Source organism: Dipodomys ordii, unplaced genomic scaffold, assembly GCF_000151885.1.
Source record: "Dipodomys ordii isolate 6190 unplaced genomic scaffold, Dord_2.0 Scaffold18, whole genome shotgun sequence".
In the NCBI taxonomy this organism is placed as follows: domain Eukaryota; kingdom Metazoa; phylum Chordata; class Mammalia; order Rodentia; family Heteromyidae; genus Dipodomys; species Dipodomys ordii.
The window spans coordinates 18,221,682-18,240,509 of NW_012267234.1; the positions used below are offsets into that span (position 1 = coordinate 18,221,682).

At 59.1% G+C, this 18,828-nt stretch overlaps 2 protein-coding genes across 2 annotated transcripts in view; one reads left to right on the forward strand and one right to left on the reverse strand.

Annotated features, from left to right (window-relative positions):
* The first annotated feature begins 2,085 nt into the window (after positions 1-2,085).
* On the forward strand, positions 2,086-7,366 carry Adad2 (adenosine deaminase domain containing 2). Its single transcript, XM_013012705.1, has 10 exons — positions 2,086-2,148; positions 3,808-4,534; positions 5,109-5,249; positions 5,580-5,753; positions 5,836-5,986; positions 6,121-6,288; positions 6,379-6,608; positions 6,699-6,936; positions 7,030-7,150; positions 7,262-7,366. The coding sequence occupies exons 1-10, from the start codon at positions 2,086-2,088 to the stop codon at positions 7,364-7,366; spliced, it is 2,118 nt and encodes a 705-aa protein (XP_012868159.1).
* Positions 7,367-15,974: 8,608 nt separating this feature from the next.
* The window catches only part of Kcng4 (potassium channel, voltage gated modifier subfamily G, member 4), a 3,598-nt gene continuing 744 nt past the window's right edge, over positions 15,975-18,828 (reverse strand). Inside the window, exon 2 of the mRNA XM_013012706.1 lies at positions 15,975-16,754. Coding sequence (XP_012868160.1) covers positions 15,975-16,754 — 780 coding nt within the window. The remainder of the gene's footprint in view (positions 16,755-18,828) is intronic.

The following is an 18,828-nucleotide window of genomic DNA, read 5'->3' on the forward strand; positions in this document are numbered from 1 at the left end:
GGGAGTCGCGGCGCCCGCCCAGGCGGCCTCCAGAGCAGCACTGAAGCGGCTTCCGGGCCTGGCCGGAAGAGCTCCCTGGGCGGCAGGAAGTCCCGCCTCCCGGGCCAGCCCCTCCCGGGCCAGCCCCTCCCGCGCCGCCCTCCAGCGCCCCCGTGCGGCCGGAGCTGAGCCTGCACGTCTGCAGCGCCACGCGTAGACCTGATGCATTTTAGGCACCACCCGCACCGAGGGCTGGCTCCCGGGCCTGACTGCCCCGCGTGTCCTCCGGCCGCCTGGTTCTGCTGCCCTGGGGCTTTGTATGTTTTAGGCTATGCCCAATGATCAGGGCTGATGGCGAGATGTCTTCGAGGGCTGTCAGTACGGTCTCCTCACCTAGGAGGGGTCACACAGGTGTGGTCAGGGTGGACAGTCCATCCATCATCGGCATGCTTTTCTGCGGAGGTTACACTCCCATGAAAACCCTTCTGAGAGGAGGAAAGCTTGGGAGGCCGGGTACGCAGGAGGATCTCTGTTTGAGGCCGGTCCAGGCAAGAAAAGTTCACCAGCATCCCCTTCTCAGCCTTCTCTGAGCTGGCCACATGGCACATACCTGTCATTACAAACGACCTGGAAGGCTGAGATTGGGAGGGTCGAAGTTCCCCATCAGCCCAGGGAAGAAAAGTCTGTGAAATTCCATCTCCACAAAAGAAAACGAGCTTCACTTAGGAAGTAAGACCCTAGCTCAAAAATAGTGAAAGACAGGCCTGGAGGAGTGGCTTAAATGGTAGCGGGGAGAGGAGGGATGTGAGGAGAAGCACTTCTGGTTTGTCTCCTTAAGACTCGGCACTCCAGACTGCAGATGTCTTCCCTGACCACCTCAGAAGCCGACTTCAAAAGTTCCTCTTCAAGGACAAGACGTTTTCTGTCTGGAGCAGTCCCTGGGGCATCCCGAGTATTGCTTGGTAATATTGAGTCGCTGAAAACGGAAATGAGATGAGACAATTCTCCTGAGAAAATACCAACACATCTACCCAGATTGAAGACTGAAGTCAGACGGTGTCTGATTTAGCTGCCTGTTTTGCCTCTGAGGATGGGCCTGGCCAATTAGGTCATCTGGGGTGCATTTTTCATAAACAGGATGGGCTATGGCCGCATCTCCACAATTTTGATGATAATATATCTAAAAAATGATTATAACAAACCAGCAGTCAGAAATGACACCTTTTGTAACTAGATGAGTGATTTTAAAACTTAGGCGACATAAGCTCTCAAAATTACTTCAGAATATAAGCAACCAAAACAATTGAAGATGATTTGTTTACGTATTTTGAAACAGGGTCCTATATGAAGGTCCAGGCCAGTCTTAAACTCTCTATGTAGCTCAAGCTGGCCTTGAACCCTTGCTCACCTGCCTCAGGAGTGATTCTTCAGCACACCTAGCTGGAAGACGGTTTAAATCAGTAGCCCATTTCTGCTACAAGTTGTCACAGCCTATTGGCTTCAGAAAATGAAATACCTTACAGTTGTGGAGGTCACAATTCCAACCCACTTCTCACGGAGCTAAAATCAAGGCATAGCAGACACCGGTCAGCAGCTCCAGAAGAATCCATGCTACGCATTTTCCTGCATCTGGAAGCTGCCTGCACTCCTTGGCTCCTGGCCCCTTCCATCCTCGTTAAATGTTCCTCATGAAGCCACTCTCCAATTCCGACTCTTCTGTTCCCCCCCTGTGATTACCTTATCCAGATAAGGCAGTGGGGGGGGGGGTAGGCTGAAATTTGAGGATTATGGCACAAAGCCTGCCAAGGCAGGAAGGTCCTTAAGGAGCTGTGGCTCAAGTGTTTGAGTGCTAGAAGAGACTGCACCCAGGTCCTGAATTCAAGCCCCAGGACCAGCATATGCACACATATACACACATACACAAAAGAAGGAAAGAAGAAATTTCCTGATACTACTGTCAGCCAATAGCCTTCCTTCTAGAATAACCATCATGGTGACACATGGCTCTAGATGAGTTGTGCCACTTGTGATCCACCAGCTACTGCTAACTACCACTTGCGACAGCACTACAGGACACCAAAGCCAAAGGAACGAGAAAAACACAGAATGGAGGCAGCAGAGACCAGGGTGCCCATGGCGCACCGGTTCCTGAACCCCGAGTTCCTAGAGGCAAGCTTATTTATTTGGTCTAACAACAAATAAAGGTTGCCATAGGTACGTTATTTATTTATTTTGGCTCCGGTCATGGGGCCTGAACTCTGGGCCTGGGCGCTGTCCCTCAGCTCTTCAGCTCAAGGCTAGCGCTCTACCACTTGAGCCACAGCGCCACTTCCGGATTTTTTCTTTTTGCTTATGTGGTGCTGAGGAATCGAACCCAGGGCCTCAGGCATGCAAGGCAAGCGCTCTACCACTGAGCCACCTTCCCAGCCTGTTACGGTACGTTATTTATTATTACAGTCATTGACATGAAACAGAGTTGGTGTAAAGAACAACTGGCTCCCTTGTTTTGAGAGTAAAAACTGCCACCTGGGCATAATTCAGACATGGATTCTCCTTCATCTGTCTTTCAAGGTCCAGCTCTCAGGCCTTCCAGCATGAATGAAGGGGGCGGCGTTCCAGCCTCTTAACCCTCTCCAGAACTGTCTGTTTCAACCTTCCCAACGCCAGGTCTCAGCGGTCGGCATACTGTCGAGGAGGCTCTCCAACCTCTCAGACCTGTTCCATGCCTCACAGCTCAGCTTCAAAATGCCCTGCAACCAGCGCTGCATGGTTAAGTGAGCGAGGAATGTGGCATCCAATCACCCCTTGTCCACTGCCGTGGTGTCAGCGGGCATTTGGGAGGGATCTGGGTCCGGTAACTCTGCTTTTGTCTCACTGTGAATTTGACCAGTCGGAACACCTGTTGCATTGTCTCATCTCTTTAGGAGGAAGATACTGTTCCATCCCAGACCAGCCACAAAATGGGGAGTCGTAGGGGCTGGGAAGGTGGCTCAGTGGTAGAGTGCTTGCCTTGCATGCATGAGGCCCTGGGTTCGATTCCTCAGCAGCACATAAGCAGAAAAGGCTGGAAGTGGTGTAGAGCACTAGCCTTGAGCTGAAGAGCTGAGGGACAATGCCTAGGCCCAGAGTTCAGGCCCCACAACCGACAAAAAATAAAAATAAAAAACAATGGGGAGTGGCCCATTCTGATTTGGGCCACTGAACCGTGAGGGCTCATCTACACGAGCCACCACGCCAATTCTTTGGAAGATCCAAGTTCCTGGTACACCAACGGTTCCTGTGTCCCAGGAGTTACACTGCCATGTCCCGCGGTCCTGTCCCCATGAGCCTTGTCAGGCCCTAGAGCACAAAGCAACCGCCACTATGAATGAGACCCAGAAAGAAGGGGCTGGGCCTGCTTGCTCACTACCTGGATGTACTGTAAGATTTCATGGCAAGTCCCCTCCCAGCAAATTGTGTGCATCCCTGGCTTCATCTTATCCTTCCTGTCCCCCCCACTCCCGCCCCTTCACCTCTAGCCTCTCACCTTGAAGATCTGGCATCTTCGGGTATTTTTGTGAACCAATTCAGAACTGCTCCTCCTGGGAAAGCCAAGGTACTAAGGTTTTGGGCTGGTGAGCACTTCTGTTTGGCTTCGGCCAGGCCTCCAGGGAAGTCTGAAACATGGATGCTAATAGCTCTGTGGTCCTCTGGGCAAACACAGCTGCCTGGTGCCCCAGGCCCCAGGCCCCAGCTGTGCTTTGGGGGCCTCCTGAGGTGGTAGCTACACAGCGTAAAAGCCAAGTTCAAAAGTCCCCTGCCCTTCTTCACGGGTTCTCCAACCTTCAGGACCACCCGAGGCTGGAGACCAGGCTGACGGAAGGAGCCCGGCCCGGCCCAGCCCAGGGCCCGGCCTCGCCCCGGGACAGGCGCGTGGGCCCGGGGATCCGCGCCTGCACGGCCCCGGAGAGCCTGGCCTTCCGATTGGTTAATCGCACTGCAGCCCCGAGGGTTCCCATTGGTCGGCCGCAGGCGAGGGAGGCGGAGCTCACAACCTGCCGTCGACCACCTGCTCCCCACGCGGGCCGCACAGAGCCGCGCATGCGCCGCGCCAGATCGCTCCTGGCCATGGCCGCGCAGCCCGGCGTGGGGGTGGCGGGTGCGGACGACGGAGGCCGCAGGAAGCCCCGCCTGGCCGCCTCGCTGCAGATCAGCCCGGGGCCGGGCTCCTGGCGGCCGGCCGGGGCCGGCTCGGGTCACGACGCCTGGGGGGCCCCGCCGGCTCCGTGCGCGGAGGGCGACGCTGATGGCGGCGGGCAGCCCCGGGGCGCGGCGGGCGCCGGGGGGCCGCGCGGGGCGGCGCGCGCCGGGGAAGACCCCGGGGCTGACCCCGGGCCGCCGGGGACGTCCCCGAGGGTCCCGCCCGCAGGCCCCGCCCGGGACCTCCCGCCGGCCCCCGTGCCGCTGCCCGGACCGCTGCCCCGAGACCCGCCGCCCGGCCAGGCCGTGGCCTTGCTGGAGCAGTACACGGCCAGCCTGGGCGTGGCCCTGGCCTTCCGCGAGGACCAGGAGGCAGGTGAGGCCGGGCCTAGAGCTGGCCTGGGCCGCGGTGGGACCCCCAGCCCCACCCCAGGACACGAGGACAGCTCACCAACCCCAGGTGACCAGGCGGAGGGGGACGCAAGGGGCTGACCCTCCCTCCCCAGCCTGGGACCTCCAGGTTGGACGCCGTGAACCAGCTGCGCCTCGGGTCTCCAGGCATGGATCTGCCTGTGGCAGGGTCGCACCTGTTGGGTGTGTTGGCTGCAGGCTCTTGGGAGGATCATGAGCCCAAGGTGGGCCTGGTTTACAGATCAAGACCCTATCTCAAGAGTCATCTCCAACCTGAGCTGAGGACAGTTCCCCCAAGCTTTCTGACCTTCTGCACATGAGTTCTGAATTATTGGGGCTCGGACGTAGAGCCGAGCTTTTTGGATCAAGCCTGGCACTTTGCCACTTGAGCCACATGTCCGCTTCTGGCTTTTTGCTGGTTAATGGGAGATAGGAGCCTCACAGACTTTCCTACCCGGGCTGGCTTCAAACTGCAGTCCTCATAGTGCTGTGTCCTGAGCGACTCCTCCCTCACACCTTCTTCCCCCCTGACCCCCCAGGTCCTGGCTTCCCCTTCTCTGTGTGTGTGGAACTGGATGGTGTGGTCTGCCCTGCAGGAACCGCAAGCAGCAAGACAGAGGCCAAACAGCAAGCAGCGCTCTCGGCCCTCCGCTACATCCAGAGCCACCTGGACAGCACCGGTATGGGAGCCTCCCTTGGGGGAGGCTTGCTGCCCTAAAGCTAACCTGGCTCTAGGGTGGGTGGGAGGTTGAGCAGGTTGCAGCTCCGAGAAGCGCCTGATCCTGCTCTAACGTTCTTTGAAGGACAGGGACTGTTAGAAGAGCAGCTTCCCGGGTCTCCAAGGTGGAAACTGTTCCTTTCTTGGCATCCCAAAGGAGAGGAGGGCAGGCCTAGCACCCAGGGAACCCAGCTCCCCCTGCCTCTGAGGGTCCCTTGGGGCAGTAGAAAGCCCACTCACTTCCCTAAGCGTCGGTAGATGGGTGCTTGGCCCAAGTCCCAGTGTTGGGGAGAGCGGCCTGGCCTGTGGGACCCGCCACTGATCTCTGGCCCTCATGCAGAGACCATCCTGACCCACGAGCAGCGCTGTGCGGCTGTGGTGAGCGCTGGCTTGGCTCGCTTGCTGGATGAGAATTCTCCATACCAGGCCTGCAAGGGGACGGTGGCGGCCGTCATCCTGGAGAGGGGTGAGGATGGCCCCGTCCCTGCCTGCCTCTGCCCTCCCCGCCCCCCCGCCCATCACCAAGCCTTCTCCACCTCCCTATGCAGAGATCCCCAGTGCCAAGGGCCACACCAAGGAGATCTATGAGCTGGTGGCGCTGGGCACCGGCAGTGGCAGCTGTGCCAGCTGGCTGGAGTTCTCAGGTCGGCAGCTGCACGACTGCCACGGTCTGATCATTGCCCGCCGGGCGCTGCTGAGGTGAGGGGTGGTGGGGGGGGCGGCGGGCGGCGGGCGCTGCTGAGGTGAGGGGCGGTGGGGGGGCGGCGGGCGGCGGGCTGGGCCTCGGCTGGCCAGGGCGACGGCCCCAGCCCCTCTCTACCTGCTGCTCCCAGGTTCTTCTTCCGGCAGCTGCTGCTGGCCACCCAGGGGGGCCCCCAGGGCAAGGAGCAGGCTGTGCTGGTCCCGCAGCCGGGGCCCGGGCCCCCCTTTGCTCTCAAGCCTGGGATCTTCCTGCATCTATATGTCAGCAACACCCCCAAGGGAGCAGCTCACGATGTCTAGTATGTGGGGCTCCCGGGCTGGGCACCCCTCACTTTGGCTGTTGAGGGGCCAGAATCAGAAAAGCACAGCTGACTCTGGATCCCCCGCAGCCTCCCGCTGTCCTCGGAGGGGAGTGTCCTGAACATCCCAGCCTTCCGCCTGCAGGTCCACGTCTGTGGGCAGCTGAAGCCAGTGTCCTACGTGGCCCCAGCGCTCCGGGACACCCGAGTGGGCTGCCTGTCAGCCAGCGACAAGCTTGCGCGCTGGGCCGTGCTGGGCCTGGGCGGTGCGCTGCTGGCCCACTTTCTGCCACCGCTCTACGCCACCAGCCTGGTCCTGGGTAAGGGGCCCGAATGGTGAAGGGGCTCTGGGATCTTGTGGGGGTGCAGGGAGATGACTCAGACCACGGCCTGTGCCTTTTGCTCCACAGCTGACCCCTGCCACGACCCTCCAACTCTGAACAGGGCCATCCATGCCCGCCCCAGCCTAGATGGGGCCTCGTGCCTGCCCCCGCCCTACATCCGCACCACCCTGCATCTGTTTTCGGGGCCTCCAGTGGCCCCCTCCAGCCCTACCCCCAGTACCTGCCATGGCCTGAGCCTCAATTGGAGTCTGGGGGATCCTGACATTGAAGTGGTGGACGTGGCCACGGGGCGTGTGAAGAGCAAGTGAGGAGGGCCTGCGGTTGGGGCTGAATGGCGGGCAGGCCTGGGGTTCCTCCTCCCCGCTGCTCATCTCTCCTCTCCTCTCCTTCCGCTCAGTGCCGCTGTGGGCCCCCCCTCGCGCCTCTGTAAGGCCGCCTTCCTCAGGGCCTTCCGCCAGGCTGCCCAGGCTCTGGGGAAGCTGCAGCTCCTGGCCCTGCAGACCTACGAGGACGTCAAGGTCAGTGCGTGCCTCGCCCTGTGGCCCAGCGCCGGTCCTCTGTCCCCTAGCGCCAGCCTTGCTCACCCTCCCTCCGCCCTTCTCACCCCACCCTGCTCTGTCTCCCCCTAGGCGGGACCCTACCAGGAGGCTCGCCAGCAGCTCTCCCTCCTCCTGGACCAGCAGGGCCTGGGATCTTGGCCCTCTAAGCCATTGGTGGGCAAATTCAAGAGCTGAACTGACGGCCAGCAAGTTGGGCCCCTGCAGGGATAAGGCCTGCTGAGGCTGCGGATGCGCAGAGCCCGGGGGTGGGGGGGGGGGGGTTGGAGGGGGCTGCTGTACACCGTCTTGAATAAAGAGTCGCTTCTGGTGGTCCGGGCCTCTGCGTGTTGCTGGTTTGGGGGAGACAGAGACCTTATGATGCACCCTGTGGGTGCCGGGCCCCACCCAAGCCCTGGTCTCCAGGATTATGGAGCAGCAGGGCCAGGGCCAGGCCCAGTTCACCCGTGCAGCTTGGGAGGGAAGGGCTGGCGGCTCCCGCCTTCCAGGCCACAGCTGTTGTAGGTGGGCCTTGGGAAGCTGGCTCTGGGGCCCCAGGGCGGCGATGTTTAGTGTCACCTGATCTCTGCAATGGGCAGAGACGCCCCACACTCCCATGCCCAGCGGGGGCATCTCAGCAGAGAGCAGCACTGACATTGGTTTAGTATATGCTGTATGAAGCCTCGCACTGGGACTTACCCCCTTGCAGGAACAATGCACAGGCCCCCCAGGCCTCCCGGGCCAGACAGCAAGTCCCAGGCCTCATGGCCTCTAGAGAGGGGTGAGCCCATCCCCACCCCTCCCTCCGTGTCCGTGTTCCCAGCTGTCCTGCCCGGGAGAGCCCTGACTGGAGCTGTGGAGAGTCTGGCTCTGCACAGCTCTGGTCCAGGCCCAGGCCAGGCCTTGTGTGGAAGCCCTGAGGTTGGGTCCCCCCAGCGCCGCCGCCTCTGGGCATGTGTGTCTTGGCCCTGTGCACGCTGCTGGCAGCTTCAGCTAGACAGTGCAGGACGCAGCCTCGTCCCTCATCCTGCCAGCCAGCGGTGCTGTGCACCTGTGGGCACCTCGTTCGCATCATTGTCCCCTCTACACATTCCAACTACTTCCAAAGCACCACCATGGTCCTAGGTAGAGGCCTAAGTCACACCCAGTGCTGTGCAGTCTGTGCCACTCGATAGGGACGTGTCCTGGGGATCCTGAAGCTGCAGAGGGACAGCGGATCAGAGGGCCTGCCTGGGCGGGAGGAAGGTGAGTGAAGGACGGAGAGAAAATACCATCCTCCCCCAGGGCCAGACCCAGCACTCCACAGGCTGCGGAAAGTCGAGCTTCTGAGCTGCACATGGGTGGCTCACGCCTGAAAGAAGTTGAGATCAGAGGATCATGATTCAAGGCCAGCCTGGGCTGAAAAGTCTGTGAGACTCTTACCTCCAATAAATCACCAAAAAGCTGGAAGTGGAGCGTACCAGTGGTGGCACACCAGCCTTGAGCGAGAGCCAAGGGATCTCACCCAGATCCTGAGTTCAAGCTCCGCTACTGGAACAAAAGAAAGTCAAGTTTCTACCAACTCTGAACTAGGAGTCAGACCATCACCCCATTGCTCAAGCGCCCACCCCACCCCGTGAGGCTGAGCTCACCCAGCCTGGTGCCTCACCCCAGCCTCCCACCTCAGTTGCTGCCCAGGATGGCTGCCAGGATCTCTAGGTCCTTGGAGCGCACAACCCTTTTGAGCCCTGAGTAGCTAGCCTACAGGAGGAGTGGAGACTTGGCGTAGTGGACCTTGCTCTGCCCTCTCCTGACAGCCAGGAAGAAGAAGGTTGGAAACGGGAAGGAGGAAGCTAGTTCCCTCTGCCTGCTGGGAGGGGACACCTGAGCTGTGGACATTCCTCCCAGAGTTGCAGGGGGGGGGGCAGCCAAGCACCTCTAAAGAGGAGAGAGACTTCAGGAGCACAGAGGAAGCAGGGACAAGCGTCCTGACTCAAGCAGGACACTTACCAGGCAAAGGCCAGGTAAGCACGGAGAAAAGTATTTCCACCATTTACCTTTGAGTGCTGTTGAAAGAAAAAAATCAAGCCACCTCTGGAATAAACATTTCTCACAGTCACACCTGTCACACACTTTTTAAAGTTCCCAGCCTATGGATGAGCTACGTCTCACACACTGTTCACCCCGGAAATAATGAGATTGAGGCGCCATTGGGCTTCTGTGGTGACTAGAGCCCAGGCCAGAAATGACACCATCATTTCCATTCAGCTTCACTCCCAGGCCCATGGCCTTCATTAATCACATAATCACTGGGTAAGCACGTTACTCAGAGTGACATTAACTGCTGTGTTCTGCCAAGTAAGTACTATTTGTCCCCTGTTGCACAGATCTGCCTGCCCAAGCTTTCCATTCTGCAGTCTGTGCCCCGTTCTGACTCAGCGTGCTCCGTGGTAGGGGGTGGTGACCTCAGCTTTTGAAATGGACAGTCTGCTGATGTCTTTTTGGCCTAATCCCTCCCCCCACAGAACATTTTGTGAAGAGTAGCATATTTAGATTGGGCGCTGAGGTAATTTAACTTGGCACATGCCAGTGCTGAGCCCTTGGGGTGCCTCTCCCCACTTCTAGCAGGGCCTCCCTCCTCTGCAGTCCCAGGCCCTGGGAACCATCGCTGGACCATGGACAGCCTGGGGCAAGGGCACTGAGTAGAAACGTGGACCTGGGATGCCAGTCTCAGTTTCCCGAGGGTGGGTTACAATGTGCCCATGCAGGGGCACAGTGGGAGGAGGGGGGAGGAGGGGGGGATGCTGCGGTCAGGCCCCACGGCCATCAGCCTGGAATGAGATGTCCATTTCTGCCCATCCCCAGTAGGGGGTCCACTGCATCCTACACGAGATGGAAAATTAACAGACCGGGTTTCTTTACAGCATTGTGTTGGAAAGGGAACAGAGGCCCTAAAATAAGACCCGGAAGGCATTTTGCAAAGTTCCACGGAGTCCGAGCAGAGGCTCTGTCCTGTGAATCGTCATCCTGCTCCACAGCCCAGGAGAAATGAGCATTTAACTATTTATACACAGATTTTTCTTTTTTTGGGGGGGGGGTCCGGTTGTGGGGCTTGAACTCTGGGCCTGGGCGCTGTCCCTCAGCTCTTCAGCTCAAGGCTAGTGCTCTACCACTTGAGCCATAGTGCCACTTCCGGCTTTTTTCTTTTTGCTTATGTGGTGCTGGGGAATCGAACCCAGGGCCTCAGGCATGCAAGGCAAGCGCTCCTACCACTGAGCCACCTTCCCAGCCCTATACACAGATTTTCCTAATACGGCCTTAAGAAATATTTTTAAAATCCATGTTCCTAAGTAGCCACCATGGATAAATGAGGCTGGCTCCTTTCTTTTGTGCCACACAGGGAACAGGTAAGACTCACTCGCAGCCCACGCCTGCTACAGCAGGAAAAGTCCATGCCTTGAACCAGAGCAGGCTTTCCTAGGTATGGTGCCAAATAAAAGAATATGGGGACTCCACTGAACTAAAAAGTCTTGTGCTTTGGAGCGTCAGAAGAGTGAAAGGAAACCCACAGAACTGGGAAGGCGCTGGTAAGTCCTGTTCATAATGACAGGCTTGTATGTGCAATATTTAAAAACAAAAACAAAAAAACCTCTGACAATTCAATGACAGAAGCGGCCAACCCAGCAAATGGAGAAAGGTCTAACTGGAAGACATTCAAGTAAGGACGTACAAAGATCCCTTCCTTTATAACCACCAGAAAATTGCAAATCAAAAACCTGCCCTTGCATGGCGATAAAAACGAAAAGAGCAGCACGTGTGGGTGAGAACGAGAGGAGGGGAATGAAAGCTTCGCGCGGGGGGGGGGGGGGGGGGGGGGCGGCGGCTGTGGGAAGCGCCGCGGCGGCTGTGGGAAGCGCCGCGGCGGCTGTCCAGCAGTTCTCCAAAGCGGTTAAATGTAGCCCCATCAATTCCACTTCTGGGTAATGCAAAGGATACAACAACATCTACACAAACATCTGCACAATGGCAGTGGCGGTGGCGGCAGCATAATGCTGTTTCTTTCCCCAAATGGAAACAACCCAAAAGTCCATTAGCTAATGACCAAATAAGCAAAACTCAGTGCATCAGCGCCAGGGAGAATCCTTCAGGCATGCAGGCAATAAAGCTCTGACGCCTGCCACGAGAGACCCCAAGGTCACTGCAAAGACTGTCCAGAGCAGCTGTGGGTGGAGAGGAAGCGGAGCATGGACCCCGGTCCGGCTGTGGAGAGGCCCTGGCTCTGCGTGTGCCCCTGGGGTTTTGCGCTGTTTTACACTTGGAGTGCAGCCTTGCTTCCACAGTGGCAGGTCAGCCGGGCCGATCCTCAGTCCTGTCATGACAGGAGGCCAGGCTCAGTCCACCCCCTGACCAGGACACCCTCAGAGCTTCTAGGGGACAGGGCAGGATGGGAACCAAAGCTGTGGGCTCTTTTGCTCAGTGTCCCATCACCACTAAGGTACTGGGGGTGGGTGGTGGGGGTTGGAGGTGGCATGTGCCTTGACAATGCTGGGGGTTCGCTGATGGGTGCAGGTCGAACTCGCGGGCTGAGCTGTGTCTCCAGCCCCTGGCCCCCGACCTGTGGGGGCAGACAGCTACCACCCTGGAGGGAGCCCAATGACCTTGAAAACCACTGTGCTGTCATGTCTAGGGAAGGGCAGAGCACGGCTTTGAGGTTTGGGACCAGGACAGACCTGGAACCTGAGAGCTCATTTCCCTGCAGGGGGAGCGGTCGGTTCTTCTTGAGGAGCCCCTCACCCACTTTCCCCATCACGGCTTTCCCCAGGCCTTGTTGGGGTGCCTACTCTCTCCTTTGATTTACCAATACACCTTTGTGCTCTCTGCCACCCGTGTCCTGGGATTCTTTTTCATTCTCTGCGGGCCCAAGCGGCCTCCTCTGCTCTGGAGGCCTCCCTGGAGCCTTGCTGGTTCTGGGGCCCTGTGCTCAGCCTCCTTCTGCACCCCACCCCCACCCCCATTGCCTGGACAGAGCACCTTCGCTTTCCACGCTCGGCTGCAGGGTACCCGCCTCTCCACAGATGACGATGAATAAGGCTGCTGTAAATACCCGTGTGCCAGTTTTCTGTGTGCATTCACGGGTTCGGCTCCTTCGGGCTGGTGGCTTTTGAAGTGCAAGGTGCACATCTGTGATTCTAGTCCTCGGGGGGCTGAGGCAGGAGGATCCCAAATTTGAGGCCAGCCTGGGCTACGTTATAGTGAGACCCTGGCACACGCACATGAATAAAAAGGAAAATAATAAACAACTCAAGCTGTTGGAAATCTACTAATGTGGCTGAGCTTGGTGGAGTCCAAGACGTGTCCTGTGCAGCCCAGTCCCCACAGCAGCTTAGATGACCCCGCCAGCTGCTGTCTGGCTTGCCCTCGTGACTGTGGCCTGGCCTGGCCAGGGAAGCCCAAAGCTAAGCCCTATGACTCTATGACTCCACTCCCCAAGCTGAGGATCCACCAAGGCTGTGCTTGCCCCTGCTCTTCCGCCTTTCCATCTCCTCTCGTTACTGAGAATTCACTTGCCAGAGAAGTCAGCCTTTAAAAGGTGCACACTGCAGTCTTTGCGGTGCATTCGCAGAGTTGCACCATCATCATTGGTATCGAATTCTACATTTGTGTCACCCCCAAAGGAACCCGGTGCTCATTAGCAGCCTCTTCCCTCCCACCCCTCAACAGCCACTCGGCTACGTTCTCCCATGGATTTGCTGATTCTGGGCATGCCACATAAATGTAGTTGTATGGGCTGGGAAAGTGGCTCAGTGGTAGAGCGCTTGCCTTCCATGCATGAGGCCCTGGGTTTGATTCCTCAACACCACATAAGCAAAAAGAAAAAAGCCGGAAGTGGTGCTGTGGCTCAAGTGGTAGAGCGCTAGCCTTGAGCTGAAGAGCTGAGGGACAGCGCCCAAGCCCAGAGTTCAAGCCCCATGACCGGACCCCTCCCCCCCAGAAAAAAGAAACAGAGATATGGAGTCTAGGAGAATTACAGAGACAGACAGAGAGACAGAGACAGACAGAGCGACAGAGAGACAGAGACAGAGAGAGACTACCTATCCTTGGTCCCACTTGACCTCTTGCTGGGAGGCGTCCTGCCTCTTGCTAAATCCCCAAAGTCAACCCAGCAGCCTCCTGGCTGGACGTGCTGGACACGCCAGACGAGCCACAACACGCTTCTTAGTATGTTTAATGGTTTTCTCGGGGCACGCAGTGGGCTCTGAAAGCTCAGCCAGGCAGGAGCAGGGGACCCAGAGCCGCTCGAGGGCTCCGGTCTTCATCCGCTCACCCACACTCAGCGGAGCTCCGAGGCGGTGGGAGGGGGGATTTGAGCTCGGGGTGGCTTTGTTCTTCCGCAAAGGTGAGTTATGAAAGTCCCCGTGCTGCGTGCGTGTCCACGAGGCCCCTGGGAGCCGCTGCTGCCAGCAGGCCGGACTCCTTTTGTCTTACTTTTAATGAGACGATGCCCCTGAGCTGCCCGGTGGATGGATGCCAAATGCTGGCTAGAGGCTGGCACTGGGCAGAGGACAGGAAGGTCAGAGCTGGGGGTCCAGGGCTGGGGCTGCATCCCTGCTTTGCTGTCCCTGGCTGTGTCCCCGGCTTTGCTGTCCCTGGCTGCATCCCTGCTTTGCTGTCCCTGGCTGTATCCCCGGCTAAATCACACCCTGTCCGGCGCCTTCTCCTTCACACAGGGAAAATGGGCAGGTGGGACCCATGACCTTTGAGTCCTTGTAGCTGTAAGAATGAGTGAAGCCTGCCGGCACTGGGAAAGGGCAAAGGAAGGTCCCTTCCAGGCACATGTGGAGAGAGGGACATGCCGAGGGGCAGACCTGCAGGGGAGACCCGCGCCCCTGCACACACAGGTGGTCTGGGTTGGCCAGCACACGTCCTGCACCTGGGCACATTCTACAGCCTCGCTTTGGTGGCCCCAGAGGGAATAACTGTGGGAACCACAAGGCTCCTATCAGCCAATGGGGATGAAGAAACTACCACTCCATCCAATCACGGGCAAGATGCTGCCCGGCAATGCTAGACCAAGACAGTTTAGACCCGCCTCCTGGGATATTCACAGGAAGGGGGGCGGAAATAGAGCATTTAATGAGGCCCCATATGTAAGCAATCAATCTCAATTTCCACCTCTCATTTAGTAGAGAACTTCCACAGGTGTGTGTGGAGAGTCGGTGGAACCGTGTAATGCCGCCGAGTTCATCCAATATTGATGTTGAGCGTTCCTTTGGGTCTTGGTGCACTCAGAGCGGTGGAATGGCGGGGTGGGAGGCGGTCACAGCACGGCATGGCTGCGGCGGAGAGTGACAGGACCGCCAGGGACTCCCGCAGCGCAAGCAAGGCTTCGCTCAGAAGAGAGGGCAGATGTGAGAGAGGCTCCCGCGGGCCCTAGGCCTGCCACGGCTTCTCCTCTGATGACTCCCCCGGGCCCGGCCCGCTGCGGCCAGGCACTGAGCAGGAGGGGAGAGGTCTACCAATTGTACATTCTTCTAGCCATCCTCATTGACCAGTGAGCGGGACGCAGAGCTCCGCCTGCTTGGCTGGTCTTCACCCCCAGCAGCCCACCAAAGGGGTCTCTGGGACACCAGACAGAGAATCACAGATCCAGCCCGAGTCTGCAGCAGTGAGAGTTCAGGAATGAGAAGCCCGGGTCCCACCCACAGGGCCCAGCACCCAGCAGACAGGAAGTGGGAGGCTTTGGCTTTCAATATTTTGCCTAAGAGAAAAAAAAAATCAGAAGATTTGTGGCTGCTGCAATGCCCCATTACGCAGCCAAATGTCCACGGGACTCGGCCAGGCCCTTCCTGCAGCAGACCCACGTGGTGGGCCTCACAGGGCTTAGAGAAAGGCTAGGGGCATCCCCACCGACTCCTGGGGATGGTTGACTGGAGGAGGGGGAGGACGAGGGCCACCCCCCACCCCAGGCCCTTGGGCCCTGACGGTTCAGAGTCCATTGCTCGTTCTCGCTAGTCTGGGCGTGGGCTGTCTCGTCCCGGCAGTCAGGCCCTGTACACCCACATGCAAGGTTGGGGTGCTCTGAAGCAGGGCTCTGGCCTGGGCAGCCGGTAAGGAGCAGACAGAAGGCTGCTCTGTTGCTGCCCGGAGGGTGTGCTGGGTCCGAGGCGGCCTCGCTGAGTTGGCTGGCTGAGCTCCCCGAATTGGTGGCCCAGGGCAGGAGTCCCCCAAACACCTGGGACAAGGTGGCACCTCCAGCCAGCCAGGGCTGGCTAGGTGGAGTTCAGCCACCAAGGGCACCCACTACCCTGTCAGTGTCTCCTGTCCAGGCCCAGGCTCGAGACCCCGCCCCCCCAGCCCCCAGCCTGGGATTTGCTGCAGAGATCAGCTCTGCCCTCCTTGCCAAGAGCTTGCTCCAGATCTGGGGGGGGGGGGAAGCAGCGGTAATGGGCAACGCCAAGGATGGTGGTGAGCTCCTCGTGGACTCCTGAGGGGAGGGTGGCATCCCCAGTTCCCAGTGGTGAGGTGGCCCAGGACACAGGCTCTGAGGGTGAGGGGTGGCACTCCACGGGCTGTGTGGAGGGGAGCCGGAGCAAAGCGTGGCAGGGAGACTGAGCCCTCTGGGGGAGCTGCGTGTGTTGGGGGGCCAGCAGGGAGCGGAGGGAGTGGATGGGGCGGGCCTCGTGCTAAAGGCCGTGAGGGCCAAGGATTCCAAGGATTCCACAGATGGAGGACCTCTTTGGCTCTGTCCCCTTCTTCCTTTGGGAGATGCTCCCTGGCGTGCAGGCCCAGGGCTGGGGCGCGGCTAGGCGGCGGGCTGGCGGTGGAGTTACACATAGGTGGCGGGGGAGGCGGCGTCCTGGAGGACAGGGTTGTCCCCATCGGCGAGGAGCTTGTGCTCGCTGCCCGAGCTGGCCGTGTTCTGGAAGCGGCGGAGACGAGCCTGGAGCCGCTCCTGCTCCTTTTTGAGCTCCAGGTAGGAGTGGGAGAAGGTGTGGAAGATGGACGTGGCCGGGAAGGCCATGATGAGAATTCCGCTCAGGATGCTGCTGAGGGCCACCATCTGGCCCGGCACACTGCGGGGGACCATGTCCCCGTAGCCCACCGTGGTCATGGAGATGATGGCCCACCAATAGGAGGCGGGGATGCTGGTGAACTCCAGGACCCGTCCGGATTCGTTCTCGGCCACGTAGACCAGGGGTGAGAAGAGGGTGACGGCCACGCCGAGGAAGAGCAGCAGCAGGCCGAGCTCGCGCGCGCAGCGGCGCACGGTGAGGCCCAGCGTCTGCAGCCCCAGCGAGTGGCGCGCCAGGCGCATGACGTAGAGGATGCGCAGGGCCCGCAGCACGCGCAGCACCAGCCCCACCTTCTCCAGGTAGGAGCCGGCGGCGCTCGGCCTCTCCCGGGCCTCTTCCCCGGTCTCCTCGGACACCGCCAGCGACACGTAGTATGGCGAGATGGCCAGGATGTCGATGATGTTCAGCGGCCCGCGGAAGAACTGGCACTTGTCCGGGGCCTGGACGAATCTCAGGCAGAACTCCAGGGAGAACCAGGCCACGCACACGGTCTCCACCACGAAGATGTAGTAGCACTTGCGAGAACATTCGCCCTGGGGACAGAGAGCAGGAAGAGGCAGGTGCAGGGAACTGGGAGGGAAACAGAGCCTGTGTGCGTGGGCCTGTGTTGTGGGCAGAGCTGCCCACGGCCCTCCTTCAAAACGGCAGCCCCCTGGGTGTGGTGGTGGGATGGGTGCGAAAGAGCCCTAAGGGTCATTCAGGAGGGAATGTTCTAGATCACCGGGGGGCGGGTTAGCACGAGTGGGTCCACTTGCTCCAAGGCGCAGAGCTCACAGGACTGCCGGGAGCCACAGTGCCTGGTCAGGACCCCTGAGGCCCAGCCCGAGTGGAAGGACAGGTTGGGGACAGCAGCTGTGTCTGGGGCACGGGGGCCTTGTTCCCGGCAAGCGTGTCCAGGATCCTTCCTGGTCCTCAGCCCAGCCTCACAAGACAGCCCAGGTGCCCCCCAGGGGAAATCGAGACCACCCCCCCACAGCCTCTCAGCGTCCAGGAGGTGACTCTGTGCCCCCGGGGGGCCGAGGAGACTCAGAACATGGCAGTTTCCTGGCTTGGCTGCCCGTTCACCTTAATTTACAATCCGGGGTGCCAGCCCATGAAGGGGGAACCTGGGGGCCTGCCGGTCCTCAGGGAGTCTCGGCCTCCACGGGTCTGTGGTCTCTGTGCTGGGAATGCCCGTGACCTTCACATGTCATCCAGGCCCCTGCCTGACCCAGCCCACAGCTGTCCCCACAGCAGCTGGCCAGCTTGGCGGCTGCTGACCATCCCCTGGGGGCAGACGTGAAGCAAAGCCGGCATGTGCTGCGTGTGCTGCACTGCAGGACAGAGCAGCTTTTTTATGCAAATGGCAGGACACAGTCCTGAAAGAACCACCCCCCCCTCGTGCCTCGCTGTCTGGGTTACTGCCTCACAGGGGAGCAGGCCCTCTCCACCCCCGATTCTAGGGGTGTCTCTGGGCTGATGTGGCTGCACAGACAGACGTCCCCACTAGCCCCAGAGCTGTGGCCACCCCCCCTCCTTTGCCCCAGCAGGGTTCGGCTGCCCTCGGCTGCCAGCCCCGCCTCCCCTCTGATTCGAGTCCCATGAAGTGAGGCCCAGGCCCCTGCCTTTGTCATTTTCAAAAGTCCTTGGTCCTCTGTGCACTCCAGATCGTGGTGTCCTTACAAATGTCCCACGCCTCAGTTTCTCCATCTGAAAACGGAGCTGGGAAGAGGGGTGCTGGTTGGGATGTGAGCTCAGTAGCTGCTCGGGCCTGCAGGTCAATGTCACAGCTTTTCAAAACAGCGTCACCCATTCTAGCAAGGAGGAAGCTAGGCTCAGAGAGGTAACGTGACGCCCTGTGGTCACAGAGACCCTCCCAGCCCGCCGAGGCCAGCTGTGGGCGGATCCTTTCTCCCTATCGATGGATTCTGTTTTAGCGAGGGGCACAAACGGCTTTCAACGGCCGGTCACTTTGCCCTTATGGGCTCCTTTGTCAAAAAACAGCAAACACACACACACACACACACACACACACACACACATTAGGCTCACACCCATAATCCTAACTACTCAGGAGGCTGAGATCTGAGGACCCCAGTCTGAAGGCCAGCCTGGTCAGAAAATTCTGTAACACTCTTATCTCCAATCAACTAGCAAAAAGCCAGAAATGGAGCTGTGGCTCAAGTGGTTGAGTGTCAGCCTTGAGCAAACAGCTAAAGGACAGTACCTAGGCTGTGAGTTCAAGCCTTGGTACCTGCACACATGCATGTACGTGTGCCCACACACACAGTGATCGTTTATGAATGGGCTGGTCTAGAACTGCAGGCAGTTCACATGGGATAGCATTTGTATTTTAGTACTTTGAGAAGCGCCATTTCCGGCTTGTGCATCTCTGGGGTCTCAGCTGCACAGGAGGCATCATTAGGGGATCGCAATCCAAGGCTAGCCTAGATAAAAGCCAACCCCACTTCAAGGCACACAAAGTAAACTCGCTGGCCGGGATCTTGGCTTGAGAGGTGGAGCGCGTGTCTCGGGAGCGTGAGGCTCTGCCTTTGGCCTGCGGCTCGCCCACTCTCTCGAGGTCCCCGCCTGGAGGCCACTCACCTTGTCCTCCTCAGCTCTGAGGTC

Bases quoted from the DNA above. Each gene is read 5' to 3' on its own strand.
- Adad2 (XM_013012705.1), top strand. From the start codon at position 2,086: ATGGAGGCAGCAGAGACCAGGGTGCCCATGGCGCACCGGTTCCTGAAC. The intron at 5,754-5,835 runs GTGAGGATGGCC...CTCCCTATGCAG, and splicing joins GGCCGTCATCCTGGAGAGGG to AGATCCCCAGTGCCAAGGGC. The intron at 6,289-6,378 runs GTATGTGGGGCT...GATCCCCCGCAG, and splicing joins GGAGCAGCTCACGATGTCTA to CCTCCCGCTGTCCTCGGAGG.